The sequence below is a fragment of the Ranitomeya imitator genome, chromosome 4 (genome assembly GCF_032444005.1).
Source record: "Ranitomeya imitator isolate aRanImi1 chromosome 4, aRanImi1.pri, whole genome shotgun sequence".
In the NCBI taxonomy this organism is placed as follows: domain Eukaryota; kingdom Metazoa; phylum Chordata; class Amphibia; order Anura; family Dendrobatidae; genus Ranitomeya; species Ranitomeya imitator.
Genome location: NC_091285.1, coordinates 713057763 through 713069101, shown reverse-complemented (window position 1 = coordinate 713069101; position 11339 = coordinate 713057763). Strand labels below are relative to the sequence as shown.

Here is an 11339-nt window from a genome sequence, read left to right as displayed (position 1 = left end):
CAGATAGATTAGCGAAATTAGGATTATTTAGTCTAGAAAAAAGACGACTGAGGGGCGATCTAATAACCATGTATAAGTATATAAGGGGACAATACAAATATCTCGCTGAGGATCTGTTTATACCAAGGAAGGTGACGGGCACAAGGGGGCATTCTTTGCGTCTGGAGGAGAGAAGGTTTTTCCACCAACATAGAAGAGGATTCTTTACTGTTAGGGCAGTGAGAATCTGGAATTGCTTGCCTGAGGAGGTGGTGATGGCGAACTCAGTCGAGGGGTTCAAGAGAGGCCTGGATGTCTTCCTGGAGCAGAACAATATTGTATCATACAATTATTAGGTTCTGTAGAAGGACGTAGATCTGGGGATTTATTATGATGGAATATAGGCTGAACTGGATGGACAAATGTCTTTTTTCGGCCTTACTAACTATGTTACTATGTTACTATGTATGTTAAAAGAAGCATGGTCACATTAAATCTCTGCCTGCTGCCATTCTATGGACTCCTGATCTGGCCACATTCCTTTCAGTCTTTCTTTTTTACGTGTCTTTTTCGCTGTAGCCTCATTTCCAAATAAACTTCTAATCTCGTGAAACCACTTTACAAATAAGTTTGTTTTCTTTTTTACATTTTTTTATACAGTTTCCTAACAGCTTCTGAACTGATGCTATGATGGACCTTTTCACATCTTGGTTCCTCAGACTATATATAAAGGGATTTAGCATTGGTATCACTGCTGTGTAGAAAACAGAAGCCACCTTGTCTTGTATGGACAAGACACTGGAAGGAGGATGCAGGTAGGTGAGGAATACAGTTCCAAAGTACATAGCAACACAGATGAGATGAGACGAGCAGGTGCTGAAGGCTTTCTTCCTGCCCTCGGCTGAGGACATGCGTGAAATGGAGAGGATGACTAAAACGTATGACAGTAGTATAATCGTCAACATACCCATACCCAAAGTACTTATTATAAAGAAAATGACTATGTCACAAGTAGATGTAGCTGAGCAGGACAATCTGAGGACCAGAGGAGCATCACAAAAAAAGTGGTGAATTAGGTGGAACCCACAAAATTGAAGACTGAAAACGCAGGCAGTTTGTACAAAGGATTGGAAAAAGCCAACAGAGAAGGAAAGAAGAACAAGACATAGACATTTCTTCTTAGTCATTATCGAGACATAATGTAGAGGATGGCAAATGGCAACAAAACGGTCATAGGACATGGTGGAGAGAAGAAGGGAGTCTATGGAGGCCAGAGCGGCATAGAAGAAGAACTGGAGAGCGCAACCTTCAAAAGAGATGGTCTTCTTCAAAGACATAAGGTCTAAAAACATCTTAGGGGTTATGGTGGAAGAATAGAAGACGTCCACCAATGAGAGGTAACTGAGGAAGTAATACATCGGATTATGGAGGTTTGAGGATCTGTGAACAATAGCCACCAGGCCAAGGTTTGCGAATATGGTGACAAGATAGATGACAATGAATAATGTGAAGAGGAAAGTTTTCAGTCTGTCATCATCAGTCAGTCCAGAAAATACAAACACGGACACTTGTGTCTTATTGGAGACGTCTGTGGGGACAGAAACATAAAGATATATAAAATATAACCAAACACTAGAACCTAATTTTAGGAAGCAAATGTCTTGCATAGCGTACATTGTTCCTGAAATCCTAAATATGTTTGGATTGCAGTCACCAAAACTCTTTTGAGTTGTTTTTTTTCCTCATGGCCCCAATTTTTTCGCACTTCTTGCTTTTCATAAGGTATTGCTTTCGAGATTAACGTATTGAAAACCTGAAAAGAATAGAACCTGTCGCGTCCAGATATGCTATTGTCCTGTCGAAATACCTGTAGCTACAGTGATAGTCTGCAGGTACACGGTATTCACATACTGAAAAGAGGGTTTCCTGCAACAGTGGCTTCAGGGAGAAAATTAAGTTTTCTTCCCACCTGCATCCTCTTGCTTTCAGGCATTGGGGTGGTTACCGCTAATTATATTGTGAGTGCGCTGTCATCACTCTCCAGCACATTGACTGATAGCCAGCTGAACATATATGCTGCAGAGCCAGCTTTCAATCAAGGTGCAGGTGCAGGGGGGTGAAAATTGATTTGTTTGTTCTTTTCGCCATCCATGGTATTCGTGACATCCTTCTTCACCTCCACATTTTGAAAGCTTCAATTCTGATTTTCACTTCAAATAACTTTGCTGTAAATTGAATTTCTTGTCCGCATTCAGGTAACCACTGAGTTAGAATATCAGCAGATTGATTCATCATTAAAAACCTCTCAAAATTAAGTTGAAAAATTTGCTTGGAGTGGTTGCTATCTTGAAGTATTTGACCATTATGAAAAGTACAAGATGGACCTTGGAAAGTGGTCTTGATCGACTAAGTAGTGATCTCAAAATGGTGGTCTTCTTTCAGAGGTTTGACTGTAGTCTTGCACCCATCCTTAAAGAGCGAGGTGGTCTTATTGGGCTTGGAGAATTAAGTGGCTTATGAAAAAGGGGTGTTAAAAAACAGAAGTTGAAAGTAGCAATACAATCGTAAGATTGTTCAGTGTATAGTCTACCGTCTGCCATAAGTGTGCAGAGCTGGAGTTTTCGGGTAGTTACTGAGGTGTCAGATATGAGCATGTTGCTCACCTGGATGCTCGGATTGGAAATCTGCAAGAGCAAAATGCAAGGCTGAGGGCAACTGATCATCTGGAGAAGGAGCATGCTGCCCAATGAGCAAGCAATGAATGGTGTTGCCCAAAGTTCAGAGCTGAGGTTGCTATTATTTATTAATGACATAGAAGATTGGATTTATAGTGTGATTTCTGTTTTTGAAGACGACGCCAAGCCATGTGGTATAAGGCAGTCTACGAAAAATGTTCAGAACCTCAAAGCACACTGGAAGAAATGGAATGTTTGGACATCCACATGTCATACCAGGCTCACTGTGGATAAAAGTTCAGTCACGCATCCGGGTACTAATAATCTGGGGTTACCATATGTTCTATGTGTAGAAAAATTAGAAGAGTCACTTGTAAAGAAGGATCTGGGTGGGAAAATGTATAACATTCTGAATGTTCTAAAGGTAAATGTTGTGAATGTTGATCCAGTTGATTGATCAGGAGGGGAAATTCTCAGATTGGTTCATGCATTATGGTTTCACCTTTACCCCTCATTTTATTTGATATCCACTCCCATTCCTTGGTTGATGGACATGTGTCTTTTTCACACTGCATTAACCATGTAGCTATGTAATTATATGTCATTGTTTAACTTCTTTTACGCTTGCACTTGTGCACTTGAGGATTCTTTGATGCCTCATCCCCTGGCAAAAATAAGGGTTCTTGTAAAAGATAGTTACACATAGTTACATAGTTTAACCCCTTCATGACCCAGCCTATTTTGACCTTAATGACCTTGCCGTTTTTGGCAATTCTGACCAGTGTCCCTTTATGAGATAATAACTCAGGAACGCTTCAACGGATCCTAGCAATTCTGAAACTGTTTTTTTTTTTGTGACATATTGGGCTTTATGTTTGTAGTAAATTTAGGTCGCTAATTTTTGCATTTATTTGTGAAAAATAATCAAAATTTGGCCAAAATTTGGAAAATTTCACAATTTTCAAATTTTGAATTTTTATTCTGTTAAACAGTTATGTGACACAATTTAGTTAATAAATAACATTTCCCACATGTATACTTTACAGCAGCACAATTTTGGTTACACTATGTTAGGAAGTTATAAGGGTTAAAATTTGACCAGCGATTTCTCATTTTTACAACAAAATTTACAAAACCATTTTTTTAGGGACCACCTCACATTTGAAGTCAATTTGAGGGGTCTATATGGCTGAAAATACCCAAAAGTGACACAATTCTAAAAACTGCACCCCTCAAGGTGCACAAAACCACATTCAAGTTTATTAACCCTTCAGGTGCTTCACAGCAGCAGAAGCAACATGGAAGGAAAAAATGAACATTTAACTTTTTAGTCACAAAAATGATCTTTAAGCAACATTTTTTTTATTTTCCCAATGGTAAAAGGAGAAAGTGGACCCTGGAAGTTGTTGTCCAATTTCTCCTGAGTACGCTGATACCTCATATGTGGGAATAAACCACTGTTTGGGCGCACGACAGGGCTTGGAAGGGAAGGAGCGCCGTTTGACTTTTTGAATGGAAAATTAGCTCCAATCGTTAGCGGACACCATGTTGCATTTGGAGAGCCCTTATGTGCCTAAACATTGGAGCTCCCCCACAATTGACCCAATTTTGGAAACTAGACCCCCCCAAGGAACTAATTTAGATGTGCGGTGACCACTTTTTACCTCCAAGTGCTTCACAGAAGTTTATAACTTGAGCCGTGAAAATAAAAAAATCTTTTTTTTCTCAAAAATGATATTTTTGTCTGCAATTTTTTATTTTCTCTAGGGTAACAGGAGAAACTGGACACCAAAGTTGTTGTCCAGTTTGTCCTGAGTACGCTGGTACCCTGTATGTGAGGATAAACCACTATTTGGGCACACGTCGGGGCTCGGAAGGAAAGTAGTGACGTTTTGAAATGCAGACTTTGATGGAATGGTCTATGGGCGTCGTGTTACGTTTGCAGAGCCCCTGATGTCCCTAAACAATAGAAAACCCCCACAATTGACCCCATTTTGGAAAATAGACCCCCCCAAGGAACTTATCTAGATGTGTTGTGAGCACTTTGAACTCCCAAGTGCTTCCCAGAATTTTATAACGTAGAGCCGTGAAAATAAAAAAATCTGTTCTATCACAGTGATCAAAATGTACCTCGGGAATGAATGAATCTGCCGGCCGGCAGATTGGGCGGGCGCACTGCACATGCGCCCATCATTTTAGAAGATAGCGGCACCCATCGCTAAAGACACACCAGGAGGCACGCCAGGACTCGGGAGGCACAGAGGGGGTAAGATCGGACAGCCGGGGATGGAGGACAAGACGGGGCGGAGAACAGGATGGGGGGGCGGAGGACAGGATGGAGGGGAGAGGAGGGCTGACAGCGGCGGCAGATCACCGCTGTCAGACGGTGGCCGGGGTGGATCAGGGTCTCCAGCCATGGCTGATGATACTGCAGCATCGGCCATGGCTGGATTGTAATATTTCACTGGTGAAATATTACAAATTGCTCTGATTGGCTGTTTCAATTTCAAGAGCCAATCAGAGCGATTGTAGCCACGTGGGGGCAAAGCCACCCCCCCGGGCTGAAGTAACACTCCCCCTGTCCCTGCTGGTCAGGTGAAATTACAGTTAACCCTTTCACCCGATCTACAGGAATGCGATCATTCTGTGACGCAGCATATGTGTCACAGGTCGGATTGGCACCGACTTTCATGACTCATTCGCTGAGTCACAGGTGGTTAAAGAAGATAAATTTCCATCAATAGCTAGCGAGAGATGGAAAAGGAGAAAAGGAAGTGACACATGAACAATCACAATGCATGACCAGGCCACCCGAATGAGATCATCTTTCCTTACTGATCACAATTGTCGATGGACCAAACAACAAAACCCATGAAGTCTAGTAGACCAGATCAAATGAAGTTTCATTTGAAGCAGATTATTTGCAGTGGGAAACAGCTCAGGGAGTCTATTAGATGTTTGTGATGATCTGGCATCATTACCTCTGTTGGTTCCACTGTATCTCAGTTCATCTAGTTCAATCAGGTCCAACTATAATAAGATTCGATAGACAATCTGATGTCTTATGACCTTTTGTTTTACAATTTCTTGGTCTGTCATCTACCGTCCACTTATTGGGTTTAATAATCTGGTTGCTTTCTATCTCAGTGCTGCATATAATGGTGGTGATTTTCTGTGGAAAGTTGACTTTGGGTCCCTTGGGATTGCCATTGTACATCTGTATTGAGGCCAATGTTCTTCTGCTCATCCATTCGGGATTGTAAAGCTCTAGTAATGTGAGCGGATATGAAGGAAGAATGGAAGGGGACTTTTTGGGACAGATGTAACAGAACAGGACAATACACTCTTACCTTTTTTGTCTTGTGGGTTTTTCATTCTTTTTCTTACTTAAAGTCAGGGAGTGCAGGATAACTAGGACTTCTGGGAATGGTTCAGGAAAGGTCGACCTCATCACTTGCCTTGTTTGTCTCATATCTGTATTGTATGGCTTCAGATGCAAATCCTCAGCTTTTTATTTTCACCTCAACTACCCCAGGAGGATGATTCTGCAGAAATCTCAGGGCTGTGAGATTAGTCCCTTCTTCTTCCATATCTATAGGGACTTTATCATATTAATTATCAAACCTACCTCAGAAGATTTCTCCCCATGGATTCTTGGGTCAATTATGTTAAATATAAAAGAATAAGTCCATATTGAGACTGAACAATGATTTTTTTTGTTAAAGATTTTAGAGATTTTTGACCCAAACTTTTGTTCACTACAGATAATAGGAACTTCCATAACTGGTAACCAATAAAGTGATTGTCTTGTGGATTAAATTTGTTAATAAAAGTGCCCCAAAAAGTAGCAATAAAAATGATCCTCATCCTCAGCTCCTCCTTACATGTCCTAGACCCGGATCAGGTGTACCTACTCCGTGACGGATCCGGAACTATCGGGGCTGTCACCCAGGTGCACAGGGGAAAGCATAAGGCCCCGGACTGACCTTTGCACCCAAGTGTAGGGGGCACAGCTGAGTTAAAAGAGCTGCAGCACATGGGAAATCAGTCAGTCAGAGCGGGAACGCACAACGGGCAGGAGTGCAGTGTCAGGGCTCCTACTATTGGACCTCCAGACAAAACAGACCACAGTCAGATGGGTCTGTGAGCCGTGACGGGACACTACCTACAAGGACGTATCTGGTCCCCTCTGACAGCATTGACCATGAGTGACCAGCCACGTAGTCAGGGCGTTGACGTGTCCACTTCTCTTCGGGAAAGTCGATAAGCCAGCCGTGAGTGGTTTCCCGTTACACCTGCTTTCAACCAGTTACTATTTCTGGACTCTGACAAGATAAAGTACTGTGTTCCTTCCTGCTCACCTCTTCTAGACCTGCCAAACGCGGACCGGACCATGAGGATTTACCACCGCCGCTAGGATCCAGGACGCCATCTTCTCCAGGACCACACTGGACCCCTCATGTGCCAGGGCCTCGGCACCAATGTACACCACTTGGAAACTGCATTCTAAAGTTGACAGACTGATAAGTTTTGCCATACTTTCTATCCTATTCCCTACACCTGATAACCCTGAGTTCCAAACCCCTTGTTCATTTATGCTGTTTCTTCTATTTTTCCTGCGAGGAGTATATCTGTTACAGTAAACCCCACGTTAGCCCTTGCTCTGCCTCTGACCCGATACTGCATCTTGCAACCTGCTTAGACTTACAAGGTCACCGCAGGTTTGTGCTTCCTAGTTCTATTCTTGTCACTCCAAAAATGGTCAGAAATGATCCCCAGCCAATCACTGGTGAGGTGGGTCTCTGGTTTCTGCTCACGCAGTGATTGTCTGAGTGGGTATCACGAACCATTTCTGGTTTTACGAGGACAGAACAGGAAAGCACAAACCAGCAAGGACCTAGTAAGGCAGACTGAGATAATGAGTGGACCTGTGGCATGATCCAGTGCTGAATGGCGGTAGGCGGCTTTTTCATTCTTCTCAGGTGGTGCTCACCCTTTAAAAAGTCTTTTTATAAGTGCTAAGAAATTAACAGAATACAACATTAGGTCACACAACACTAAAAAATAGTACCCAGCTGCCACTGATCCAATGATCACGATTGGACGTCCCCTATTTTCTCCAGCTCTCTAGGTGTGATGACGGTAGGTCAGCCTGGGTTTACCCGGGGAGGGCATGACAAAGTGACAACTTGGTCTTCACTAGAGCGTCTGATGGTGAAGATAGGCTTGGCTGTAAGGGAAGTCACTAGGTCCCACTAGGGGGAAGTCCCCGGACGTACAGCAGCTGATCAAAAGGTCAGAGGCAAAACATGCATTACCAAGGGCAAAGATAGAGATGAGGTCAAACAGTCCAAAGTTGGGGGGGCGAGTAGCACTGTATCACAATATGAAGCCGAGGGGCAGAAGTGAAAAGGTCAGTGAAAACTAGTAAATTAGCCCGGTTGGTAACAAGAGAGTCAAAACAAACATGCATCTAGATGGAGTACAAAAGATGAACTGACATTAGGAACCTAAGTATAGAGTATAGAGGGAAGATTTGCCTAATATATCCCAGGGGATCAGCTACGAGAAAACATAGCTCTGCCGGACACAGTGGATTAAATTCCTGGAGAGTCTGGCTTCACCTTCCTATATCAAGGTCTTTTGTGGATTGTCCTGATAAAGAAGCAGGAGTGCCTTGATAAGTGTCTTAATATATACTTACCTTGTAATGTTTTCACATCCTGTTCAGTCCAGATGTGTCCGAATTCCAGAATTCCAAGCGGCGGAAGTTCACTGACCTCCATATCGGGACACCCAAGTGATGGGTGTCTCAATATGGAAACTGCTGGTGGTACCAGCCTCTTGCACGGTAACACCAGTGGAACACTGTCGTACCACACACACACACACTGCATATGCCGTATGCACCATACACACACTGTATACACCGTACGCAGCCTCTTGTGCGGTACCACCAGCGGAACACCGTCGCGATCACACCACCACCGGGATCAGCCGAATGATTCACTGAACGCCGCCATCTTTGTACACGAGAAGCGCATGCACAGTTTTAATGTGAACGCCGCTATCTGTCTGATTTACTGCGCCTGCACGAATTCCACGCAAGCGCAGTGAATCAATCGGCTGATCCCGGCGGCAGATGCGCGATGTGTCTACAGGCAGAGGAAGCCGGTCACATTAAAGGGGTTAATCCACGAACGAAAGTTAATTTTAAAAATGTCTGTGTCTGACGATGTATGGAACATATCACATCTCCTGGGCAGCGGAGGAAGCAAAAGACAATACTGACATTACAGCAGAGGATCACAAAGAATATCTTTTGTTAGGTAAAATATTTCATTGACTGTTTTGAAATAATATTATACCTCACAAAATGTATCTTGTGCGATCTCCTGCTGTAATGTCAGTATTGTCTTTTGCTTCCTCCCCTGCCCAGGAGATGTGGTATGCTTTGGTTCATGGGAGAACCCCTTTAAAAAGCAAATATCGATGCCAACATGGCTCCTCCTAAAAAGTACGCCAATGTCAAAGTAGAGAGCACAGAAGGGAGAAGTCAGCAGATGGGGAAAGAGAGAGTGGATAGGTGGGTGAGCACATTGGGGGAGAGATTCTCAACGCTACATAGCCTGTCCCCATCGTGACATTATCGCCCACGCGATGCGATAGCATCGGTCCTCCGTCTAGTTGATAAATAAAAACCCTCATTTATACCTTCATTGTGTTTGTACTACATCTTTTACTACTGGTTTATTCCCACTTTCTCCAGTTGCACAACGAAAGATTTTGGAAGGTGTAAATTCACCGGGAGCTGAAGAATGTTGTCACCGGATTGAATTGTTTGAGTATTTTCAATGGTCCAAACTAAGTATCAAGGGGCAAACATGTAGAAAGGTGCCTTCAGGCGGATACTTTGGAAAGATCACCAGACGTTATCTCCAGGATGGTAAAGATGCGGAGAACTTCTCTTCTTTTCTGCATGAGACTTGATGAGACACAACGTTATGGAGGAAGGCCCGAGTTTGCTGCCAGATCTGGAAGAACTTGCCATAAGAGGAATCATCTGCTGGTACCACAGAGGAAGCAGACATAGGAGAGAATGTTGGGAGTATGCCACAAAAAATGGAGATGTTCCAGAAGACTCCCTACTCCGATTACTGCAGGAAAACTCTGCCCAGTGAAGTGTTTGCTCCCAATCATCCTGACGGGCAGAGAAAACGTGATGTAGATAGTTCTAAGCACCTGATTGATCTGTTCCACTTATCCATTGGTCTGAGGATGGTACACGGAGAGCCAATCAAGCCAGATATTCAGCCGCTTGCAAAGAGCTATCCGAAATTTCAACGTAAACTGGACTACATGATCAAAGACAATATGGAGAGTATTATTTCACAGTTTTGTCCTTTTTATCCCCTTAGAGACCCTGACTTTTTCGCGTTTTCATTTTTCGCTCCCCTTCTTCCCAGAGCCATAACTTTTTTATTTTTCCATCAACATGGCCATGTGAGGGCTTATTTTTTGCAGGACGAGTTTTATTTGTGCAATCCTACAATTGTTTCTTGTTAGGTTCACTAAATGCTAAAAATGACCTACCACTATGATTCTCCACATCATTACGACTTCGTAGACACCAAATATGTCTAGGGTTTTTTTTTATCTAAGTGGTGGAAAAAAATTCCAAACTTTGCTTAAAAAAAAAAAAAAAGATTGCGCAATTTTCTGATACCCTTAGCGCCTTCATTTTTTGTGATCTCGGGTTGGGTGACAGCTTATTTTTTTGCTCTCCGAGCTGATGTTTTTAATGATACTATTTCAGTGCAGATATGTTTTTTTTATCGCCCGGGCTTTCACGCCGACAGCGGTGGACATCGCGTCAGGACCCGGCCACTCTCAGCTCACAGCTGCGCTATATCTATTTAAGCGGACCACCATTAAGTGATAACCCACAGATCTATCACACATACTGAGGTTATTCTCAGTCATCCTTCAGTACGTAACTGACGAAGGCCACACTAGGCCGAAACGTTTTTTCGTACTACGGAATAAAAAAACCTCAAGTTTAATTCAAGTTGAGTGCCGGGTTCTTTATATCTATATGCATATGGTTTGGGAACCTACCCGTGCACCCTAGTAGCTGTGCTCACGTCTTTTGACTCACCGACATTTTTAATTGACACTTTTATTTTGTGAACACCTTGTTGCCTAGTAGACCGACCACCACTGTTGTTAATCAGCGATGGTCAAACATGTGCAATGCTTACAAGCTCTATTCTATTGAAGTTCACCAGGATCTCTGGAGCGCAATGTTTCCTCCTAATCACAGCCAGCTCCAGCAACACTGGTGGTCGGTTTCCTAGCCAACAAGCTGTAAGCAAAAGAGGCAAAAAAAAGAAGAAAAGTGTTAATGTATCAAAAAGCAACTAAACTAAAAAGATAGCGTAATTCTACATTTTTTTTACTATGTTCACTGTAGGGTAAAACTGACCGGGCAATATAATTCTCCAGCTCAGTACCAGTTGACAGACACCAAACATGTATAGTTTTTCTCATTTACATGATGAAAAAACATTCAGAAACATTTGTAACGTTTTCTTTTTTCGGAATCTAGTGTTGGGTGAGGGCTTATTTTTTGCCCCCCTGAGCTGACGCTTTTACTGATACCATTTTGGGGTAGATACAATGTTT

General features: G+C 42.8%; 1 protein-coding gene across 1 annotated transcript; it reads right to left on the bottom strand.

The window, feature by feature from the left end:
* Positions 1 to 578: 578 nt before the first annotated feature.
* Positions 579 to 6128, bottom strand: LOC138674880 (olfactory receptor 5AR1-like). The gene is made up of 2 exons (XM_069762702.1): positions 6005 to 6128; positions 579 to 1567 (listed from the first exon to the last, which is right to left on the bottom strand). The coding sequence occupies exons 1-2, from the start codon at positions 6027 to 6029 to the stop codon at positions 579 to 581; spliced, it is 1014 nt and encodes a 337-aa protein (XP_069618803.1). The 5' UTR covers positions 6030 to 6128.
* Positions 6129 to 11339: the final 5211 nt, after the last annotated feature.